The following is a 25936-nucleotide window of genomic DNA, read 5'->3' as shown; positions in this document are numbered from 1 at the left end:
GGTTTCCTCAATCGGGAGTAACCGACTACACCTCGTTCTTTTGCAATCTTTTTGATTTCTCGAACAGTAGTCATTGTTATATTTAGATGCAAACTCAATTCTCTAATTAGTTGTTCAATTATGGAGGGGAGGTAACTCCGGCAGCTGTTGACGAGTTAAAAAAAAATGAAGCACACATAAAATCTTTTTTAGATTTTTATTCTGAGGAGGCGGTTATGTTCGTTCCAATAATCTTTTTTCTTCTTGTAAATAAGTTGGTTTTGGACCACGTCCGCTCCGTGGGTTTTACATAAACAATAATGACATTTCACTCCAATACCACATACAGAGCATGTGTAGTTCACGAAACCCTTTGACCGCCTCCGTGTGTCCGCCTGGAGAGCGGAAGGTCGCAGGGTTCGATCCCCCGACCGCGTCATACCAAAAGACGTTAAAATATGGTACTTGTTGGTCCCTGCCTGGCGCTCGGCATTAATGGGTACAACAAGGACTGGTCGGCTCGGAGTCAGTATAATGTGTCTGAGTGGGGTATTCATGCTTCACTGCGGCATGGTATGTCAGTGGGTTAGCACTATTAAACCAGCTTGAGTCTGGGCTAGTACAAGCAGCCACACATACACATACACATACACACGCATGCATGTCGTCATATGAGCGAAATATTCTCAAGCACAACGTTAAACCCAATTTCACCTCACCTCACCTCACCTCACGAAACCTATTCTCATACTCATCATGTGTATGCCGCAGTACCCCTCAGTCCTGCATTTCTTACCACAAATCTCGGCTTTCCCCAGAAGCACGTATTGGCAACGATACGGAGCTGGTCTCATCTTTGTTATATGTACATGAATTTTAATCTAATTGTTTCACTATTAACACAGTCGCCGCTAGCCCCAGTGTGACGAAGATCAGTTCTCGATTTTTTGGTTCCGGGGAAGGCGCGTAATACTGAGAGAGTGTGGGTTCATCGTCGAGAGGTTCGAGCTGTTTACCGGTTAGCAGGTAGTATTCTTTCGTAGCGTCATCGACGTCTTTGAACGGCATGGTTTTCACGCTCGAGTTGATCGTTAATGAAATCCAGTCTCTGCATTTTTTGCGTACTCGGTTTGTGCGGCTTGTAATTTATCCTTGGCTATATCGTGGCGTTTTCGTTCCGCTTCTACCTCGGCCGCGTTCGTCTCTCTTAATTTCGAGAAAAGGTAATTGCTCCCGGAAAATGCCAGGGCGTTGACTAAAGCCCCGCCGACCATCATAGCGATTGTAGCCATTCTATATAAGTTTATGTTACTTTAAAATATTTTCTGGTATGATTCCTTGTTTTACGAGAACGTCCTTGGTGGCCATCGCCATACCGAAATTTATAATTAACATGCCCATATCCTGCAAGTGGAAATCGAGTTTGATTGCGTAGGTTGTTTGAGAACCATTTTTGTTAAACGAGCGTAACCTATGGCATAGGCAGGCGACCAATTAACAACGAATGATATGCGTCGCCAACGAATGTTTTTCCTTCAGACATTATGTATATAATAAAAAAATTAATTTTTTTATAACATAATATGCGGGTTTATCTCTAATTGTGGTTGAGGTGTTGGTTTTGGTGCTGATTGTGGTTTATTATATAACATAAATTAATGTTGCCACGGCTGCTGCTGCAGCAATCCACAGAGTGTAATTATTTTTGTGGTGCTTGCCTAAACCACCTTTTCTACCAGCGTCAACTTTTTTAGGATTCTTCTTCTTGGTGACTTGTGTCGGTTCCTGAGCCATTTCTTGTTGAGCAGTATCCATCTTGTATACTCTTATTATTATTTTTTTCCTCTTTAAATTGACAATGCTTTGCCATGATGATCGTCGCGGTTACCGGAGCTAAAAACATATCGTATTTGTGGTACAACACGCAGCTGACGGCGCTCAAAGCATGTTCGATGAACGGGTCTTTCTTGAGATTTTCCCACAGGTAAAGTTGACGTTCTGGTGGAATGGGAAGGAAGTACGACGCTAATCCGGTGAAGACTTGCGTTATGACAGACCCTATGGTTTTCGTCATTTCGGCCCCGAGCCATTTTCTATCTCGCGTACAGCTTATCGATCTCATCGGTGGGCATTTTCTGAATTTTATCTGGGAGGTGGTCCCCACCAAAGTATTGTTTGGCTTTGCCGCCGACCGCCAAGCGCTACCAGTCTATCTCTCGCTTGTCATCGCTTTTATCATCCGCACCATTTGTTCGAGCAGTTCGTTGCACTCCATTTTATAATGTAACAAAAGATTTTTAAGTTTAATAAAAATATTATCCAATGCACGTGAAACATAGCGAGATGAAAGTTAAGTTACACACGAGGAGAATTTCAAAAGTCCACATTTAATATAAAACTCTAAACTTTCATTTATCAAGAATTTGCTAAAATTTGCTAAGAATTTGCTAAGATTTTGCTAAGATTTGCTAGAATTTGCTAAACTAAAACACTCGATAAGCCACAGGTTGGTCGGGTTGGTCAGTTTGGCGTGTTTTGTTTCGGCGAGCTGTTTTTTCACTTGTTTCTAGTTTGCTAGGAATCACGTCGTTTTCTCTCAAGCATTCCTCGAACGAATCCCTGTCCTTGCAGTGAAATAAGGCTACCCATCGCGTCTGTTCCCTGAGGTCTTTCAACACTGAGTTGAATTTCTGCGTTAGCACCCAAACGCTGTGTTTTGCGTGTCGGCCAGAAAACGCTAAATACGATAGCATGTCTCTCTTTTTTGTTATCTCTTTATTAGCGCTGCAGTCGTCCAGGATGAACAGCGTCGACTCCCCTTTAAATTTGTTGTGATAAGCTTTCAACAAATCCTGCAGACGTGTTCCCGGATCGACTTTGTGCACGTCCGGGTCCGTCATCACCCAAGATCTCTCCGTGTACGTTTTGTTGATGTGTAAAGTAGGGCAAATAATAACGATGTTATCGAACACATCCCGATAGTATCCTTCCAGCATGTTCAACACAAAAACGGTCTTCCCACAGCCCGTCTGACCGCACACGATAGCGCAGTGTGGATCGCGAGGTAGATCAATAAATTGCTTGCACGAATCTTCCATTGTCTATATTAAGTTGCTCGTCCATAATCACGTACAAATATAATTTAGTTTGCCTTCGTTTTGGGATTTTTTGGTGATTTAGATGGTTATCCCCTCGCTGCCGTTGTCGACGCCGCTTCCGCAGCCGTGCAACCGATCATCGTCCGATCGCATGTCCAACCGTGGATCACATGTCCAACCATCTGCGTGTTCTTTCACGGCGTTGGTAGGTTTTTCATCTCATCCCACAGTGTGCCCCTAATACCTTGGCTGAACAGTTGGTTGGGCACGCCCTCGATGGTTACTTCCACTTTCGTGATTTCGGGGTTGAAAAACCTTTCGCTGTCTCTTCGAAACGGTTCGAATCCTCCACAGGAACGATCAAGATGCCTTTCATCGATCGCGCCGGCACGTTCAAGTTGATGTTCCACAGCGTGTCGCTCTTGTCCCGTACGATCGTACGGTGCCGCAGGACTCGGTTATACAGGATGGACAGCTTTCCCGAGTACAGTGGTTTCAAACCTGTCGGGCCAGCTCCGGCTCGTTACCATGTCGAACTCCAGCGAGATGTTGTCGATGGCGTAACTACCAGCATCACCGTTTGGCGTACGCACGACTTTGTTGTAGTCGTTAAACGTGAGTTCATATTCCAACCGATCACCATCACGGCCTGGTAAAATGGCGCGTGTCCCGTGAGCAACTCGAAGTCGAGCGGCATGCAAAACCGGTTCCCATACGTTTCGGCGATGGCTTTAATTGTCCGCTGGGTTTTGTTGAGCTGATCTTGCGTGAAGATGTACCCGATGCGCAACCGAGTCGATTTACTGATACCTTCATACACATCATTATTACCGTTCACCCTCGCTTTTCCATAGATCTATGTAACAGTAAAACACATCGCTGTCGTCTTTACTCAACACCTCGTTGCCGCTGATTTTGATGGTGGTTTTCTTGACGATGGCACGGCCGATATTCCGCGCGAGTTCACGTTTGTCGTTGTCGGAAGTCAATGTGATGTTAAACGCCAGTCGAACCGTGCCGGGAACAATAAGGTCATTCTCGCCCAGCGTTTGGTTTTGATTTATCTTGCTCGGATTATTGGTGATAGTCACCGACTGACACACGGCTTTGACGCCAAGAGGCTCTCTTAATCTTCAAAAAGGATCTAGCTTTCTTCCGTATTGTGACATTATATATATATGTAAAAAATATATACGTTTAATATAATTAATATAATGGACGATATCGAAATGACACCATTAGCAACGAACTTTTAAAGCAGACTGTAGACGAATATTACAACGCATTGAGGCGAGATAAAAATTACGTCTAACCGTTGGGACGAGACTATTCCAACTTCGAAATTGGCAACAACAGGGCGCTGCAATTGAAAGCTCATCCGGAGGTCAATCTGATCAACAAACACACGAGAAAACTGCTTGCCTTGTCGACACTCGCCAATCGCCGTGGTGGGAATCAACTGATCCGCAACGAATTAAACATGCGAGATTACAGTGGCGCACGGCCCAAACAAGTTCCACCGAAGGTCGTTCAAGATCTGCAAAAGACTCGAACCGAACTCGGCCCCCCGTCGAGTGTGTTGGATCGAGACGATGTGAGAGACGTTCAAGACGGACTCGACAACATACTGTCCCGATGAACGAAACCCCTTACAACCTTCGCGAACTTCGAGGTTTAGAGAAAGCCATGAAAACCATGCGCGGATCGCTGGTTAATAACATCGCCAAACTGAACGCACTACATTACCGTATCGCTTACGAGGCGACAAAACTCGAACGAGCGGATGACGACGACGAGATCAGCAGGCAGCGTATCGAGGAAAGATTATGCGACTTACAAGAGGAAAGATTGGCTCGAATAGAAGCCGCATCCACCAACCGATAAGCCCTTCGATCCCAAATCAGTCGCGTGCGAGAAACCATCGACTGAGTCCTCCACGAGGACACCACGTTGGCCGACAGGATTCGAACTCTGTTCCGGGAACAAGGCATTACCATCTCCAGCGTTCTTACGGCATCGGGCTTCATCATATCGACCCTGGTCGTATCGCTGACGGGCGACAGCGGAGGCACACCACCAACACCATCACCAAGCGGCGGCGGCAGAGATTGGATAAAAAAACTCGGTGAAGCCCTGGCTAAACTTGCAGGTAAAGCCGCTGAAGCGCTTCCAGGAATCCTGGGCTAGCATCGTCTCGTGGCTACTGATCACGCTGTCGAAAACTGTCACGTGGCTCGGCCAAAACCTGTGGGCTTTCATCGTCACCGTGGCGGGTCTGGTGTACGTCGCGGCTAAAGAACTTTAACCAAATGAGGCACAGTCCAACCGCGATCCCACCGACCACCAGCGCTGTTTTACGATCAAGGTGTTCTTTATTTTCAACCACCTCGCGTGGTGAAAGGGGCTGTGGTGGTTGTGGTTGAACAACCCTAGGCTTCGGGGATGATGTCACTATGCCAGTTTCACCGGTACGCATCGTAGGCGTGATGGTTAAGACGTTGATATCTGAGTTGATACCCAACTTTTGATCGGTGGTGGCGATGACGATTTTGTTGTTGTAGCCCACCACTTTATGGATTCTCAGTTGCATGTCGCTCGGAGCCATATACAATCCCACACCGACGGTCGACTTTCGACTGGGCATGTTCCAACACGTTTTGGTAGCGTTGGATGGCACTCGGTAGATCAACTGGAGCATTAATAGCATCCTCAACGTTGTACACGAACTGTTTCTGCGCATAGTAAGCAGTCCCTTTACCCACGATGCTGGAACGTGTTTGCGCCTGCGCACCCACCAGCGCCCACACGTACGTTCGAATCGAATCGTTCAAACGCATTACACAAGCATGAGTAAACCCTTTCGACTTGGCAAGCATGAACATTTTCCAATCGTCCAAGGAGTCTTGGGTTGCTCCACTGTTTGGACGGTGAAAGCAACACCACCTTTAAAGTTCATACGATCATCTCATCATTCATTACTCGACAAAGCAAAGTCCTGATGTAGTAAATCTCGTTTCAGTAAATCATCACTGACTTCTTTCACGGATCGTACGCCATTATATGGAATACCCAAACCGTGGTTCGGACCCGGCAAACGCCAATCCGTTTTCGGATGGATTACGAATTCGTTGCAAATTCGTCTGATGCCCGTCGATCGTTCGGATTGTTCACTGCATCCCACCCTTTGTCCTGTGGAAGCGGAACGCTGATTTCTTTGAGGATACGTCTGATCTGATAGTACACGTGAAACATAAACACAGACCGACTCAGCGGGCCACGCCGAGTGTCGCTCAATGCCAAGCCACACCCCCGTTGTAGCACACCACATGGCGAAATTGAATTGATTCTGCCAGAACTGCATCGGGTTGTTAAACCAAGCGTGCACCGTTTTCACATTCGTCACCGAAACCCTGTAATGTTTAAACACATCAATAAACTGTGCTCTGAAATGTAAACCATCTTTTGCATCGACCACGGTCTTCGTGTTCATGAAATCTATATCCTAGGGTAAAACACTCCCGGTTTGTACATTTTAAAATTATTATATAATGGGCATATATACTTTAATATGTACGTAACACTTCCAGGAATAACGAGCAGTGAGTCCGTTCAACTGATGCACGCGATCGATAAAACGTCAGGTCAACTCGAAGTCGCACTCTGCGATATCACCTACTACCCGCGATGGACCAACATCAACAGCAGCAACAACAGGCTGTTCGTCAATAACAAAAAACCACATGACCGACGGCTACTGCAGTGTGTGCTCGCTCAGCAGTGAAGTCTTCGAACCCGTGGGAGTCGAACTCAAAATTAACTACTCAAACGACACGGTCGTGTTCACCAACAACGGAATAAACGTCTTGAGACTCAGCCGGTCATTGGCGAGAACACTCGGGTTGCCGTCGAACGAAATACCCCCGACAAACACCGTCACAGGAATGGAATTACCCGACCTAGTTCCACACCGCGAACTGTGCATTCATCTCGATCAGTTGAGCACGACGGGCAACATTCAAGGTGAATGTCCTTCTACGCTGCTGAGAGCCGTACCGGTGAAAACGGAAAAGTACAACGACGGCAGAACCGACTCGTTTTCGTCACGGCAGTACAAGAAATAAACGCGAGGTACCGTCTCGGAATTAAAAATATGTATTTCAGATATAAAAAAACATCCTATTAATATAGGGTACCTCAGCATAATGCTGCACATACGATAATGACTAGCACCCACGGCCCAGGAACACGATTAAGAAAATGTGCCAACCTAGCGATCTCCGACCTCGGGGACACTCGTGGATTTGACGAACCAGGAATAGACGGTAAACTGTACGCCTTGCAACTGAAAAATAACATTTACGAATGCGTTGAAGTACCCGCCGGTGGATCCGACAGTAACTTAAGTGATATCGTCGATACCGCAGGAGCGAACAGCAACACTCGGTATGACCTAGTCCGCAGCGGTGAGGATAAATGGATGATATACCCAGCGTTCGGTGGCAAACTTTTTGACCTAGACGACGTCGAAGCCACGATCGTCGCTCGAAACAAGCAGTACAGCCTCTATGCAGGTGAACATTGATTCCCACACCAGTCTGCAGGGAGTCACCGTGACCGTGGAAGACACGATATCACTCACCTAAATTTTCCTACCCAACAACATACATTTCATGGGGTTGAAGTGCACACCTAAGAAATTATCAGAAAAACAATTGGAAACTATTTTATAACATTTTATATAAGCGATGAACAGTCGTCACCCAACATCACACTCAGTGATCTAGGGGACACGGATGGATTCGATCGGCACAGCAGGGACGACATCTTGTATGTCCTGCGCTTAAAAGATAACAACGTGTATGAGCGGGTGGCTTTGGCAGACTTTAAAGAACACGAATGGTTGATCACCGCACCTTACATCTCTTTAAACAAAAATAGTTCTGTCTCCGAAATTAGGAACAACGGTATCTTGCTTGGGGCTTTCATTCCGAATTCTAGTATAGATGCTCGACTAATACCAGATCACACGGGCAACATGTTAGTTTCAAACGTGGATTCAGATTTCAATACCATAGAGCTTTCAGTTTCGTGGATGGGGTTGATACCTCCCTTATGGCAGCCAGTATTGGGTGTCGGGTTATTGTCTACCATCGTAGCCGCACCTATAGTGCTAGGCATTGAAATAACAGCTGGAGTGCCAGGGTTGGTGGGATTGGTGTTTAAGTTTGTATCTCGCAAATTACATCGTAAAGCATTGAAACACGACGAAATTAGAATTCTAGCCAAAGCAAAGTTAAACACAATAGCCGATCATATTTCTGCCGTACTCATGGACAGTAAAATCTCAGAGGATTAGTTTCATTTGGTCCTCTCTGAACTCACAAAATATCACAGAATGAAACAAGAGATTCGAACTAAGTCTCGTAAAAGCACTGTCATCAATGAAGACGAGAAAAAAAAAGTACATAGAACAAGGGATACAACAAGCCCAACAAGCCTTCATTACGAAAACCAAAGAAATCATAGGAGATTCACATTAAATTGTTTCGTCGAGATCAACATTATGTAGGTTATTGATATGAAACAACATAGCCGAGTGACTAGGAGCGTCATAGTGACCAGGAAGTTGGCTGGGTGAGCTTGTGGGATTTCAAAAGTGGTATACACACTAGCGGAAAGAGATTAGGGCCTGATAAAAGCTTTATTTCATAAATAAAACTTTACAGAGGCTTTTGCCAAAAGTGATCTTGTACCGCTATTCTGTATACTCATGGCAATTAGGTCGCTCAGCCAGGTATGACAACGGACCGTCCACTCACTTGGCATGGAATGCACATGCTGCCCACAGACACAAGGGGTCATCTCAAATATATTTTATGCTTTCTCATGTGTATTGAATATGTCTCTATTCATTATCTTATCTGAGCTAATATCTCTATCCCCAAGCCTGACCCCAACTACCGTCAGCAACACCCGCAACACCCGCAACACCCGTTTTGCTTTTGAGACGATCCCTCCTACCTGTTTCTTTTTATAGTGATAGTGAGACTCAATGGCATCTACATCCTTAATAGTTTCAGTATTAAAGTTGTTATTTTTTACGTCTGCTATGGTTTATAATGAAGCTAAATCTAATTTCAAAATGGACATTCAAAAAGTGTCATTTGTTATACAATATCATCGCAAACTAATTTGCATAAAGCCATGGTCTGCTCCAAATAAGTCGCTACGGATTTCGAAAAAAAACGCATTGCTCATTTCTGCACTAACATCTCAGTAAAATCCTTCTTTGACATTTCCTATCCCCATCCCTCTGAGACTGTAGTAGGCCGAACTTAGTTTAACAGATATTTCACACTTTCACATATTAACTACCTAAACTGTAGATATATATGTGAAAAAACAGGGTTTTTTCTATTTCCGACATTACTTTAGTTTTAAACATTTTAGACATTAGTTACAAGATAGGTATTTTATTGAAAAGAATATATCCTTCAGTAAAAGAACAAGATAAGTTTTATAAAAAGTGGATGTTATATCATGATTTTGCAAATCTTAAATGATTTTCTGATTTTTTTCGTCTTGTTCCCTAATGAAAAATATAGGCTGAATGAACTTGAACTTAAACTTACTGTAAATATTTGAAGCATGTAAGTGTGTTGTGGTGTCTGGTGTTGTTGTTTTGTGCTTTGTTAGAAAAAATCCTGTTTTCCTGTTATTAATGAATATGAACTTTCTTGCAAAGGACCTTAGAGTTCCCTGGCTCTACGGCCTTTTCTGTAACAGGGGAAGCAGGAAATAAAAATTATAAATTATAAAAAAAAAAAAAAAGATCCAATGTATGACCTTGTTTGTGTGTGGCTGTTTTCACATGTTGTCGGAGATTAGCAGATGACAGTAGCTGAAGGAAATCCTGTGCAAACTTGTCAACACTTTTGTCAACACAAATATAAAATCACTAGTGATCAGAAGATGCCCATGAGAGACTGCTACTGTTTCAATTAGTTCTGACATTTCAGTAGTAAACATATCATTTGTAAGTTTATTTTTCTTTGATGGTGGTGAGAAGTTTGACTTGTTCATTCTTGATGTTTAAGGTGAGATCAAGAACCTCAGTTGACTGGAATGCATGAACACTTGAATTGACAGCTTTCATGGAGCTTTTGTATACGACTGCTACACCGCCACCGCTGCTACGCTGTCTGTTTTGTGTAAATATCTCATATCCTTGAGGCACTAACTCAGAAAGCACAGCCTTGTCACTGTCATACAACCACGTTTCAGTCACAGCAAATATGTCATAGTCATTCTCAAGAATAAGGTCATGGAGACACAATGATTGGTTTTGTGCAGACTGAGCATTTTGAAGGCCGAAATTAAATGTTTTGGGCAATAGATGTTGATGAACATTATTTGTGAGAGTTATCCAGTTGAACATAGAGACTTTTCTGGTTTCATCTTCTTTTTATTAAATGAACAATAAAAAGAAGATGAAACCCAGAACAGTCTCTATGTTCATCAAATAGCATCTTCTAAAATGACAATCAAACAGTTATCAAGTTATTAGAATTCACACCACCTGAGTTTTGAAGTATCGAGTCATCCTTGATTTGTGAAGAGATTATCACTGGAATCTGTTTCTTTGAGCCTCCGTTTTGTTGCAGCATTTCCACAAATTCCTAGATGCTTCAGCTTAGCCCATAGTTGTCTGTTTCAAGCAGCGGTAAGACTTGTCCCTTAGGTTATATATGTCAGAGTTCAATCTATGTTTTCCACAGGACAGGTTGTATTTTGCCTCAGCTTGGTCCTTAATATCAATCAAGTCTTGTCGGCTGTATGCAATGGATGTATCCAAGTCCATAGTGCACAACATTGTAGTGTTGGGTAACTGGGTTTGTGTTAGATGATGAAGACTTAATGATGCCCACATTACTGAAGTTTTCTCATTGAGTGTCCTTCCAGATGACTCTATAATACATCTCTGTTACTTTGAAATACATATTTTGCAGAATCCGACTGTGAAAAGGGTTTTTAGACTCATCCAAGGGAGGCAACTCTCATTTGTTATGATCCAGTCAACTGTCAAATCAAAATCAGAAAGATAGACTTTTTCACAATTAGACTGATTCATGTCTTGAATACCATTGTATATCCTTCAAAATCCATTATGAACACTTTTTGCAGTACACAGAAACTACTGAACAATTAGCTTTATGAGATATGATGTTACAAATGATAACAAAGGGAGGTAACTACCATTTGTTTACCTACTCAACTGTCACAAACTGTCACAAACTGTCACCTCACACAGCTGAAATTTCATGTCTTGAGAATTCACAATAGGCCCATGGTGATGATCATCAGTGAAGGTAACAAGTTCCACATACCTTAATCCACATTTTGGCACACTTTGAATGTTATTAAGAAGGATAGTAAAGATGTGCACAGAATTCTGTAAGAGCATTTTCCAGTGCTGCTGTAGTGTCGTGACCTTCTATCTTATAAGGTCAAAGGTTAAGCTTAAAGGTCATACACAAATAACAGTGACATCATATGGAAGTATCCATGACGTAGGACACACTATGAAGCAGACGACCATTACAGGCGGTCGCACCATGTCATGTACACGTCCGTGTATTTCATACCCTGAAGATAAAGAGTGTTTTCATTCTACAACGCTTTGTTCTTGGATCATTTAAATACTGGGACTTACATGATGCTATATTCTGGCGACGAGGATAAACAGGATTCTACTCTGAACAAACTTTTCTGTGTGTTTCAAGATGTCCACAAGTCTAGCAACTTTTCCACAGTTTGAAGTACACAGTGACTCAAACGCTGGACCCCGCTGGACAAAATACATGGCCAGGTTTGAATGATTATTGTTTGCATTAGACATCACTGATAACACTCGCAAGCGTGCATTATTACTACATTATGCAGGGCCAGACGTTGATGATATTTTCGACGCTCTTCCAGATAAGGGAGCAGACGATGAGTGTGATCTAGCCAAAGAAAACCTTACTGAATATTTTACGCCGATTATAAACACAGCTTTTGAACTCCATACATTTCGTATGGCCAAGCAATTTGAATCAGAAAGTATTGACACGTATTGCACAAGACTCACTCAACTTGCCAAAACTTGTGAATTTACCGATGTTAATAAAGAAATTGCCGCTCAGATTGTCATAGGATGTACTTCACAGAGACTGCGTAGAAAAGCATTGCGAGAAAATCTAAACCTTAGAGACCTACTGATTGCAGGAAAATCATTGGAACTAAGTGAATCTCAAGCATCAAATGTTGAAAAATTGGAATCAAAATTTGTAAACAACGTCTCACGTGGTAGATGTAGAAAAAGATTCAGTGGTTCAAGACATCATAGCAGAAACAAATCTCCTCATAGAAGCAAATCAAGACATGGTAATGCTAGGAACACACGTGAAAGTAAACAATCATACCCACAGAACAACTCAAACAATTCAAGTAAACATTGTTACTACTGTGGAGGCGAGTTTCCTCATAAAGGCAGATGTCCAGCAAGCGGCAAAATATGTGAATCATGTGGAATAAGAAACCATTTTGCCAACATATGCGGATGCAGAAACCAACATGAAAGGGTACAGAATGTTGAAACAGAACAGGACAGTACAAATGAAAATGATTTCATGAATGACTCAGATGAAAACTACTACTTTTATCTAAAATTTCATAAATGGCATGGTGAAGAGAGAGATTTTATGAGTGCTTCATCAAACGTCAACACAGCAAGACTTGACACACCTCAGAGAAGAATGCCTATCAGAAGCAAAAACATTTCCGGAAAAGAATTTCCAGTCATCATTGATTCAGGTGCATCAGTAGAGGTTATGGATCAACAAACCTGGGATACACTGAAGAGAGAAAAACTTGTGTTAGGCTCACTCAGAGACTCTCAACGCAAATTATTCCCATATGGATCTGATCAACCCTTACCAATCATAGGATGTGAATAGAATGTGAATTTCACATTATTCGTGGAAGATGAGGAAATGAACTTAGTTTCAGATAAGCAGAGGATCTTGAAATTCTGAAGATTGCAAGAAATATCAACACGAGAGGTATAACGGATGACATGATCGAGAAAGTTGATGGACCAACTCCATGGGTCAGCCCAATCGTCGTAGTTCCAAAGAAATCATCAGGCGTCAGAATCTGTGTGGACATGTGAGAATCAAACCAAGCCATTGGACGAGAAAAACATATAATGCTAACTACTGAAGACCTCATATCAGACTTGAACGGTTCAAATGTCTACAGCAAACTCGACCTGACAGCCGGTTATCACTAACTTGAACTACACCCTGACAGCAGGTATCTGACCACATTCAGTACAAATATTGGGTTGAGACGTTACAAGCATTTATCCTTCGGAATGAACACGGCTCATCATACAAGACGTTTCCGGATGCCGGAACATATCGGATGACGTTCTCGTGTATGGAAAGAATCAAGCTGAACACGACCAGCGACTGAGGCAATTACTGAAAGTACTCCGAGACAACGGCGTAACTCTAAACAAGGCAAAATGTGAATTCTCAAAATCTGAAGTCAAGTTCTATGGACATGTGTTCGGAAAGAATGGAATGTCTCCTGATCAAGAGAAAATAAAGACAATTATCAACACACCAGCGCCAGAATCTGCAACAAAGTCAAATCACTTCTAGGCATGGCGCAGTACATTGCATGTTACATTCCAGACTACGCAACTATCACAGAACCTCTGAGACGACTCACAAGAAATGAAACTCCATGGCAATGGGGTAAGTCAGGACATAAGTCCTTCAAACAACTGAAGTCTGTTCTCAGTTCCGCACAAGTCATGGAATATTTTTATCCTAAAAAGTAAATTGAACTTTTCATTGATGCAAGTCCAGTCGGACTTGGCACAATACTCACTCAAGAGGGGAAAATTCTTAGCTACGCCAGCCGTGCATGATTGGATCCAGAGACCAGATACTCACAAACAGAAAGAGAAATGTTAGCTGTTGTATGGGCTGCAGAACACTTTCATCTGTACATGTCCGGAGAAAGTTTCAAGATTATCACCGATCATAAGCCACTCCTGGGTATGTTCAAAAGTAGAAAACCTGCTTCTGAGCTTACTGAGCTCTTCTGTCCATCACATGTATGCGTGTATGTAAGGGACAGTTTTGAAGAAATTGCTCTTATAAGCATATGAGCATGCAAGGTGTGTTGTGTAACACAGACATTGTACATACTTGGATGATGGCTTGTTTTTAAGATCAAGTTGTCTTTTGTAAGTTTGATACATATTCCTCATTTGTTAATGTGATTAAAGAGGAGACAACAAATGTTTCTTAAGCAACCAAATACCGATAATGCAATGATATAGTTTTGTAAAGATATAGAAATTTCTTTAAATTCAATTCAAATCCTAGATGGGTTTCTTTCATACAAAGTGACTTCCAAATTCAAAGAAGAGGAAGAAGAATTAAAGAGATCAGTACTAAACTGAGAAATCATAATGATCACACAAGAGATAAATATAATACATAGCATTATTATGATCAAGGACGAAATGTGTTATTTCCACTTCTTCCTCTAAAGGGTTCCCTCCCATCTTTTTAAATCTCCATTTAGAATGTTGGTGTCAGCTAAGATCTGAAATTTATGCCATCTTAACTTAAACTGATGAATAGTATTCAATTCAAGGTATCATTGCTAGCTTGTGCCTGGTGGCTTGATCTTGAAACATAACATGTGCTGTCCATGCTCTTCGTGTTATACACATCTTACTGACTCTTTTCTTCATGTAAGATGTGCAGTGGTCATTCCATGTGTTCCAAATTGTTGACAAAGTTCACCATGATATGGATGCATTTTCTTGTCTTACCTGATTGCAGGGAATGTGCCTGCACCCAAAATATGACTCTCTGAAACTTTGTTCTCTTGAGGCAAAACACTTCCGTGGGTTGTGTGATGACAGCCGGACAGTTCACAGTTCCACTGCCAGTTTTGTGGGGTTATCAAAATGGGGTTCACCCACATTTACAGAGCCGAATTTGTACACTGTTAGTAGTATGGGAATGGGGTTCCTGCCGCACCCCCTCATCCAGCACTTTCCCCACAATTCAGCTCCCAGCGCCTACTAAACAAGCTCGGTCCATGAGCGGGGGCATCGTTCGATGTGCCCCAGGCTGGCACACATGTTTGAAATTGTTTTTTTTAATGGGGTAATACTGTGTCGTGGGGTACGATGAGTAATTCCTCTCACACGAACCCCCTGTCTGGTCCGTCCTTCAGGTAATACAAAAATGGTACGCCTTCTTTCATATACACCCGATCGATGTTGTATGTTTTGATGAACCACACAGGGTCGGTGGCACATTGCTCACCATCTCCTCAGAGTTCGCGGTGCTGGCATAAATTTCTTACACTGACCTGACCTGAGATTTTCCGCTCTCTGACCCTGTGCGATGAAGATGATTTGGTAGTCATGGGTTTCCTTTGAACGACCTCGGATTGTTTCATGCCGATTAATTGAGTAATTTCATTACTGATCGCAGACACCACGCGGGGTAAATGTATCACCCATTCCGTCGGTTGTTGATCGGGCGTTACCATCCCTTGTCCATACTGATACCCGAACAAACGTTCGGCTAAATCTTGTGACAACAGCTTGGCTACAATGAGCCTTCGCTGTTCTGCGCCAGACATCGACTTTGTGCTTAGCTAGCAGCTGCGACACAGAGCCATGAATAGGGCTATGTTTGTAAATGCGCTCCGGCACATTGGCAACTTGAGTCGAATCGTTTATGGTTAATGGCTCGGCTTCTTTGTCTTGACTAGCCACATCAACGAAAGTTAAAGCACATTTATACGTTTTATACATCTGACCCTGTCGTGTGGAAGAAACAAGAGGTCTGCCTGATGGACCTGATTTGTTGTTGAAATAACTTCTTCCTGGGTATATATCATGGGGCAGGCAAATAGATTTGCCATAGGGCTTGTTTTTTCAACCAATCCTTAGCCACATCTTCACATACCTTAGTTGCTGCGACTAGTTTTTGTATTGCTCCTTTCTCTTTCCAATATCCCTGTGGACTGTGGTAAATTTTATACATGATTTATTCATTTCATGTTATTTTCCCTTTAATACAACTGTGTCCATATGTGTAAGTCATGACACCATTGTCGGCAATCCATCTTTTTGTATCCATGAGTGTCAGTGATGTTTTGTTTAATCTTATCCCGTATATCCTATGCTTGTCACTTCTCAAAGCATTCATTTCGTGTTTGAAAGGTCGACCATGGAATAGGGCCTCTTTGAACTGGTCGTGCTTGATTTGTTTTTTCATGACATATTTCTTCACACCTTTAGCTCTTCTTATCTCACCGCTGTCGGCTTTCTTGATGGAATGCATTTTAGGCCTTAATCCAATGTACTCCGTAATAGGAGTCCCAGCACATTTATCTTATATTTATCCGCAATGCTGTGTAGGGAGAGGTCTTGACGGTAATCTCTCGTATCGTACAGGTTTATGATTTTCGCCATGTCCTCGTGCACGTCCTCGGTTTGAATTTCCATTATTGTAGTCAGCAAAATGGTCAGGACTACCAGGATTGGTACTACCTTTTTTACCAACAGCTGTAGTTGTTGCTCCAGATCCTAGAAAGTTATCTTCTTTGGAAGTAGTAGATAAAGAGCAAGAATACAGTGACCAACTGGACGAAAAAGTGCAAACTATATTGGTAGAGGCTGCAATAGCACCAGTTTCACTTTAAGGATACAACCAAACTTCTAGATGTCGAGCCTGCAAAATACATTAGCAGAAAGTTTGCTGCTACAATATTCTGAGGGAAAGCAAGAATTGTATTGTATTGCTGCCAGTTGGGGAAGATGGCAACTCCACTAAAGACGTAGAAATACCGACATATGGATACTTTCTAGAGAAGGAAATAGAAAAACTTGGTGGGGTAAAAGCCTGCTTGCTTCCCTGTAAAGTAGGCCCGGAAAAGACAACATCGCAGAAAAACACAGATAGACTGGTATCTAAAGTATACAAATAGTCCCACCAGGGATACTGAATAGAATATCACCAGCATCCCCAATGATATACATTCTGCTACGATTTGCAAACTATTTTGCTGTATCTTTGCCAAAGTGGTCTATTGGGCCTTCCCTAGCCATTTCTCATAGCTTTTCGTCCACAGAAGATTGCTCCATGGGATTTTCTTGCCAGTATGGAGCCTCTGCTTTGTCGAATTCCTCGAATGGGAAATGAGGAAGATTGCCTCTATTGTGTACAATATGCATGCAAGCGATAGTTTCCCAGCACCTTTATAGTTCTATACCTATACTTCGAAATTGTTTTTCGAAAAACAAAAATAGAGGGACCAGCAAGAAAAGTAGTCCAACACACAAACCTTTTTTGTCTAGTCCATATCGAAAGGATTTTGTTTGTTTGTAGGGTTACAATAGTTTGTTGTTTTGCAGGAATTTGGTCTTCTTTGCTATTGCCAACATGTTTGTATGTAACTTTCACAACTGTCCATACTGCCATAGCAGCAACAGGTCTGTATGTCCATTTTTTGTATAGTTGCTTAACTAAGCATATGTCCAATATTTTGTATACCTACTTTTGTTTCTTTTTGTGTCTCTACAATGTCTTCCAATTTGTCTTCTTCCTCCTCTCCAAGAATACAAGATGCTTCCTCTTCTTTGGTTCGCGGCATATGAGAAAGCTTCTGCCAACATTTTTGCAGACTCCGTGGCACTACATTTGTGTTCGGCAAAATGTTTGCAGGTTTTTATTTAGTTTTGTTTTCCATATCTGTATTTTTTTCGTGCCATATATTGTACAACCTAGTGGCACCTATGCCATATTTTCTTTTCGCTTGCATGGCAGACATCTTCCCACGCAAACCTTGTATCTCCTATATCTCTTTCTCTGAAAGTTGTCTTTTTTGGTAGCAATGTGTTCAGCAAATATATATTCATATCCCATCCACAAAATTTCACTTGCCACGATTTTTCTACCTGATACTATACATCTACTGATAATAAGCTTAAAGTTTACACACGAGAGATTGTCCCAAAACCAATTGAAGATTTTTCATACACTATTATAATGGGTGATATTCTGCGACACAGAGCCATGAATAGGGCTATGTTTGTAAATGCGCTCCGGCACATTGGCAACTTGAGTCGAATCGTTTATGGTTAATGGCTCGGCTTCTTTGTCTTGACTAGCCACATCAACGAAAGTTAAAGCACATTTATATGTTTTATACATCTGACCCTGTCGTGTGGAAGAAACAAGAGGTCTGCCTGATGGACCTGATTTGTTGTTGAAATAACTTCTTCCTGGGTATATATCATGGGGCAGGCAAATAGATTTGCCATAGGGCTTGTTTTTTCAACCAATCCTTAGCCACATCTTCACATACCTTAGTTGCTGCGACTAGTTTTTGTATTGCTCCTTTCTCTTTCCAATATCCCTGTGGACTGTGGTAAATTTTATACATGATTTATTCATTTCATGTTATTTTCCCTTTAATACAACTGTGTCCATACGTGTAAGTCATGACACCATTGTCGGCAATCCATCTTTTTGTATCCATGAGTGTCAGTGATGTTTTGTTTAATCTTATCCCGTATATCCTATGCTTGTCACTTCTCAAAGCATTCATTTCGTGTTTGAAAGGTCGACCATGGAATAGGGCCTCTTTGAACTGGTCGTGCTTGATTTGTTTTTTCATGACATATTTCTTCACACCTTTAGCTCTTCTTATCTCACCGCTGTCGGCTTTCTTGATGGAATGCATTTTAGGCCTTAATCCAATGTACTCCGTAATAGGAGTCCCAGCACATTTATCTTATATTTTTCCGAGTGCCTTTTTATCCGCAATGCTGTGTAGGGAGAGGTCTTGACGGTAATCTCTCGTATCGTACAGGTTTATGATTTTCGCCATGTCCTCGTGCACGTCCTCGGTTTGAATTTCCATTATTGTAGTCAGCAAAATGGTCAGGACTACCAGGATTGGTACTACCTTTTTTACCAACAGCTGTAGTTGTTGCTCCAGATCCTAGAAAGCTATCTTCTTTGGAAGTAGTAGATAAAGAGCAAGAATACAGTGACCAACTGGACGAAAAAGTGCAAACTATATTGGTAGAGGCTGCAATAGCACCAGTTTCAAAGGATACAACCAAACTTCTAGATGTCGAGCCTGCAAAATACATTAGCAGAAAGTTTGCTGCTACAATATTCTGAGGGAAAGCAAGAATTGTATTGTATTGCTGCCAGTTGGGGAAGATGGCAACTCCACTAAAGACGTAGAAATACCAACATATGGATACTTTCTAGAGAAGGAAATAGAAAAACTTGGTGGGGTAAAAGCCTGCTTGCTTCCCTGTAAAGTAGGCCCGGAAAAGACAACATCGCAGAAAAACACAGATAGACTGGTATCTAAAGTATACAAATAGTCCCACCAGGGATACTGAATAGAATATCACCAGCATCCCCAATGATATACATTCTGCTACGATTTGCAAACTATTTTGCTGTATCTTTGCCAAAGTGGTCTATTGGGCCTTCCCTAGCCATTTCTCATAGCTTTTCGTCCACAGAAGATTGCTCCATGGGATTCTCTTGCCAGTATGGAGCCTCTGCTTTGTCGAATTCCTCGAATGGGAAATGAGGAAGATTGCCTCTATTGTGTACAATATGCATGCAAGCGATAGTTTCCCAGCACCTTTATAGTTCTATACCTATACTTGAAATTGTTTTTCTAAAACAAAAATAGAGGGACCAGCAAGAAAAGTAGTCCAACACACAAACCTTTTTTGTCTAGTCCATATCGAAAGGATTTTGTTTGTTTGTAGGGTTACAATAGTTTGTTGTTTTGCAGGAATTTGGTCTTCTTTGCTATTGCCAACATGTTTGTATGTAACTTTCACAACTGTCCATACTGCCATAGCAGCAACAGGTCTGTATGTCCATTTTTTGTATAGTTGCTTAACTAAGCATATGTCCAATATTTTGTATACCTACTTTTGTTTCTTTTTGTGTCTCTACAATGTCTTCCAATTTGTCTTCTTATCCTCTCCAAGAATACAAGATGCTTCCTCTTCTTTGGTTCACAGCATATGAGAAAGCTTCTGCCAACATTTTTGCAGACTCCGTGGCACTACATTTGTGTTCGGCAAAATGTTTGCAGGTTTTTATTTAGTTTTGTTTTCCATATCTGTATTTTTTTCGTGCCATATATTGTACAACCTAGTGGCACCTATGCCATATTTTCTTTTCGCTTGCATGGCAGACATCTTCCCACGCAAACCTCGTATCTCCTATATCTCTTTCTCTGAAAGTTGTCTTTTTTGGTAGCAATGTGTTCGGCAAATATATATTCATATCCCATCCACAAAATTTCACTTGCTACGATTTTTCTACCTGATACTATACATCTACTGATAATAAGCTTAAAGTTTACACACGAGAGATTGTCCCAAAACCAATTGAAGATTTTTCATACACTATTATAATGGGTGATATTCCAGGTATTCCATGGATTTGTTATCGGGTCTTTAATTCCTACGGAAAATAACAATAGCGTAGGTATTACAGCAATACCAGATAAAACAGATAATATGCCAACCACCCTGCGAATCCCACCCAAGGTAACAATAATAATATTGAAATTTAAAGTTATTTTTTGTATAATGATACTTTAGAGGTGATGCGAGGCTCTACACTTTTGATTGAAGTCTTTCTTGAAGATGCCCCCAAAGAAGATGTTAAACTTTTTTATGGGTTAGAAACTATGATGGGGTGAAAAAAATGAACAACAGCATTGTTGTATTTCTATACGACCAGGAACAACCACCTTTTTCAAGCCATGAAGGTATCGTTGTTATTGAAGAACCTTATAAGATTTCACTCAAGCAGTTTTATTTATCCGATCATGTAAGTCTAATAAACTTTAAGTATACCAATAAAAGATTGTCGGAGCACAATTTAAAGGCACCTGATTGGTTAATTTATGCAAAGTCAGGATAGACCTGTTAAATAGACACTGGTTCTCTCTGAGCCTCTGCAGCTCAGTCTGGATGTCTGCGGGTATGGGCTTATGATGTAGAGAGGAGCAACTCTGCATTGTGAGATCGTATCCCAATCACGCCTCTATGTATACCTTCAAATCAATTTCGTCAGTAAGATATGAAGATAATATTAGGTGGGGATTTCTCAAAAATGGTCTCTCTTCTGAGAAGGGGCACTCTCTGAGGGAGTACTAGTGCAGTCGACACAATCCCACAGAGAGAAAGTGTAGCAACAACAAACTTTAAATCTTTCATTCTGTGGGATTGTGGCTGCCGAGGTCATTTTGTTATTTTTTAAAGTAAATTTCAACTTCCATACCAGCCCGGGACCGCGATTATTTAGTAGGCTCTGGGAACTGAATTGGGGTGGATGAGGGGGTGCGGCAGGAACCCCATTCTCCATGCTACTGTGTTCAATATTTCTTTGTGGAGTGTTAAAGACACAAGAGGCATTTCCTGAGCTGGCGCCTTTTGTGTGACATCATACTCAAACTGCATTGGATGTTGCTCTCATTATGAAAACTAGATGTATTTTATGCTCTGTATTTCAGGCCACTATACTCAAGTTGGATTAATATAATTGAGGTTAAAAGGCCATAGGTGTCTGTAACTTTTTCTTCTTTTTACCTCGTTATCTTTTCTTTTACTTTGGCCAGGATAGTGATGCAATCTTGGAAGCAAATACCAGTTGTGTAGTTCTCTCTCTCTATGGTTTGTTTGCTATCTAGAAATTTGCAAGAAGAAAATGAGGCACAAATCCTATACAAGTGATCTGAAATTATTTTATTCGTTTTGTTTCAGGCTATTCAAGCTGCAATAAGTAAAGCATTCAAGACACCTGAAGTTATCAGACTCTTTGCGAAAAAACAACCAGGACAGCTTAGACAAAGAATGGCAGATGTATGTATATATTGTTCTTTGTATAATTTTAATTTTTGACAATTTAGTCAGTTGATATGAAGAGCAGTATTGGAAGGTACAGTACCCATGCAGTATTAGCAGTGTTTAAAACTCACTAAATTCCAAGCCTAAAAAATTACCGGTCCAGATACAAACTTGCCTGTCCGGTTTTCAACGATAAAAAACTGTGACGGCCATTTCCAACTTGCGCAAGCTCCATTCACTGTTTGTAGGCATCGCAATGAACTACATAGCACTAACAGGCAATGCACCAAGTTTAAGTAAACTGAACTGAAAGTACATGTGTTATGATTGGATTGGAATCATAACATGAACTGTACAATCGTATGAAGTTTAACATACTTTTCATAACACCTCAAACTGATGATACGAGAACCTGTCTGATATTATGAAATAGTTTCTCTTAGGGGTAAAAATATCTACCAGACCACCGGACAGGCTACTTTTGAAATTTGACCGTCTGAGGTGAAAATAGACCGTTCTGGATGGTCGGGCAGGCGGGAATTTTAAACGCTGATATTAAGTGTGATGGTAACCTCCCAAAAAGGTGTCAGGCCTGGAAAGTGCCATTTCAATTTTTAGTATGCCCGGTAAAGCAGTTCTGTCGGGTATTGCCAGGAAAGTGTCAACATGGTAGTTGCAAAGAAAACATCAGATTACCGTAAATGAGTTAAGCATCCATGATTGAAAATAATAAACCACTAATAAATGCCAGTAAAGAATACAAACGTTGGCTTTTAAAAAATTCCAGACTGCACTCCAAAAGCCTTCAAGATAACTTTCTTAAATTAGAAAAGTCAGATTCTCGTTCATTTTGGATACTAATGAAAGGTCAAAAAGGTGACACAATAAGCTGCCGGACAAACAATTACTTTTGTTTTTTTCAGAATGTTGAATGAAGGACCAGGAAATGTTGATTTAGATATTAACTCCATTAATGATTATGATGTTAATGACAGTACATTGCTAACAAAGGAAGAAATTATTGCGTCAGTTACAAAACTGTAAAATAATAAAGCTAAACGAGTACATTTCTTTCACCATTGATATATTTTTAGATATATATGTAAAACTTTTCAACACAGTTTTAGACATAGGGAGTTTCCGAGAAAGCTGGTTAAATGGAGTAATAATGCCTACCTATAACCAAATAGGTGATCCAAATAAACCAGAACATTATAGACCTATTACACTGATGAGCAGTCTCCGGAAAATATTTACAACCGCCTTACAAAATTCCTAAACTCTAATACACTATTATCTGAAGCACAAGCTCGATTTGAAAAAAGTATTCTACAATGGTACCACGGATCACGTTTTTACGATTTATCAACTTTCGGAACTCCTAAAATATAGAAAAAAGCAATCATGTTGTGCTTTCATGGATTTTCAAAAAGCCTTTGACACTGTGGTTGGGACTATGGCAAAATCTGATATTAAAACAACATAACCGGAAAATGCTTTAAAGTTTTTCATAACATATCAAAATATCAAATCTTGTGTGTCATGTTATGGAATGTAGACCAGTTTCTTCCCAAGTTTTTTCCCATGTACGGCTGGCGTTCGTCAAAGTGAAATTTAATAACTGATACGTTACAATATTTCTGAATGATCATGAATATAATCTACAAAATGACAACTGTAAAAGAGTCAAATTATATCCTGATGATTTTAATAACTGATTAGAAACTATATAAGATGAGTATATGGATGGCAACTTCTTGTTTATTGTATAACACGTTTCTGGGATACTTTGTGCCCATTCTTCAGGTGATTAAAGACAGATGTAGAAAACAAACTAGAAATACCAGATTTACAGGAAGCCAGACATGTACATGTATATACAATCAATCACAGAGAACCGATCAAAAAGCAGTTATAAAAACAATGATAACTGGGATAAAGTAAAGCCAGTTGACACAAACTATGGGGATAAGGAGTTGTGAACAGTACAGCAGAGTGATATACAGCTAATTGAGTGACAGTTAGATTTACAGGAAGCCAGACATGTACATGTATATACAATCATTGAGGACAGATAAAAACGAAGTTATAAAAACAATCATAAAGGAAAAACGATGGAGGAAGTTGTACTAGTTTCTGAGAAAAGGTTAGCGGAACTACTCCAAATTACTAAAATTGAATTGCAAACGTCTATTGATTCAATTAAAACTGACATGGTGGAGGTAAAAGACAAAATTGCCTCCACTGACCACGTGGTATCAACTCACACTGATGAAATCAGAATCCTTCAGGATGAATTGATTGAATTCAAACAGGCCTATTAAACTTTAGAGAGGCAAGTTATTCTAAAAGACATTCATGTCAGGAGAACAAATCTCCTATTTTATGGAATCCCTGAAGGACCAGAAGAAAACACAGAACGAGCTTTGAGAAACTTTTTCATCAACTCACTCAACTTTAGAAATCAACGTGTCAACGATATCTTCTTTGAAGTTGTTCACCTTCTCTCCAAATTGGAGTATCAACGAGAACATTGCCCCCCTGCCCCCCGCAGTATTATTGCTGCCTTCCTCGCGATAGAAGACAGTCTACGAGTGGCAGTCTACGAGGCCAGGAAGCAACTCAGGGGGACCGTCTACAGTGTCCAGACTGACCTACCTGGGCTTATGAAGAAGAGGAGGGCCATCCTCGGACGACAGGCGAATACAATTCCTGTAAATCTAATTGTCCGGAATGAAAATGCCATAAATGTATACAACCATCATGATTTTAATTTTCCGACTACATGTCATACCATCTATATTTTTAAACTTATCCTATCTCACAGTATGCAGCTCTCTTCTTCTACGACCATGTGTGGAAACGTGCTGTAGGCTAAGTTGAATAAAATCCTACTGGCCTCTGACCCCCCTGACCTCTGCCCCTACTCCGATATCAGCACCTGTCAATCATCTCCATAAGCGTGCAGCTCGCTCAGATGATCACGTGACTACCTGTGCCTGTCATTCTCTTTCTTGTCGCTATGTCGTGTGGACGTGTGCTTGTCTCTAAGAAAGTTTGATTGTTGTTTCAACATTGGTAAATCGAATCGTAATGGTTCTAAGAAGCGCAAACATTGTGACAATTGTTAACAGTAATTTCTCGGTGGCAGATCCATATGCTTTATGTGTAGATTGTTTAGGTCGTTGTGATTGGTCTCAATGTTGCACTTTTTGTGCTGGCCTCGACGACAATGCTTTCTCTGAATATCGCCGGGTAGCTTGTGGACGCATGTCAGATAGGGATCGTCGCAAAACATCTAAGGGTCCGTCTGCATCAAAACGTCCTAAGGCAGAACGCCATAAGAAAACTGCAGTTCGACGTTCGAAGTCCCCGTCTCCTAATGAAGATTTCCTAGAGAAGGCGTCTGATTCATACCTCAGTGAAAATCTGCGTAGACTTTTCCGTCTGCATGCATCCAGCCCTATCACTTTAGAAGACTCCTCACCACCTAGGGTTGTCGTTTTATCTACATCTGCTGTCCGCCCCGTCCGTCTTCGGTGGTAACTGTTCCTCAGCGCCCCTATGTTACTTTGGTGGGAGTTTCTCATGCGGCGCTGGGTGTGATTCCTAAAATTACCTCTCAAGCGATGTTTGCTTGTAGTTCAGCGCTTTCCACTTCGGTGGTTGGTTCTACATTTACTTCCCATTTGGTGCTTGTGTCTCATGTGACACTTGGTTCTGGTACAGTGGATAGTTTCAGTTCGGCGCTTTCTCATCCTCTGGTGGGGTTGACAAGTTTGCCGATGATTCTCAGTGCGACTTTTTCCACATCTGTCCCTTATCCTGTACCATTTGGTTACGGACCACCACTTTATTCTAGTGCGTC

The 25936-nt window shown here is 41.3% G+C and overlaps 1 protein-coding gene across 2 annotated transcripts in view; it reads left to right on the top strand.

Moving 5' to 3' along the window:
* Positions 1-25936, top strand: part of LOC124257472 (protein LZIC-like) — a 151396-nt gene that overhangs the window by 84891 nt on the left and 40569 nt on the right. For both annotated transcript variants that reach the window (XM_046691540.1, XM_046691539.1), the window contains exon 4: positions 21985-22083. In XM_046691540.1, the coding sequence (XP_046547496.1) occupies positions 21985-22083 (99 nt within the window). The remainder of the gene's footprint in view (positions 1-21984; positions 22084-25936) is intronic.

Source organism: Haliotis rubra, unplaced genomic scaffold (assembly GCF_003918875.1).
Source record: "Haliotis rubra isolate DU_JTF1 unplaced genomic scaffold, ASM391887v1 Scf661, whole genome shotgun sequence".
Taxonomy (NCBI): Eukaryota; Metazoa; Mollusca; class Gastropoda; order Lepetellida; family Haliotidae; genus Haliotis; species Haliotis rubra.
The sequence above is the reverse complement of the archived record's forward strand: the minus strand, read 5'-3'. Positions and strand labels throughout refer to the sequence as shown.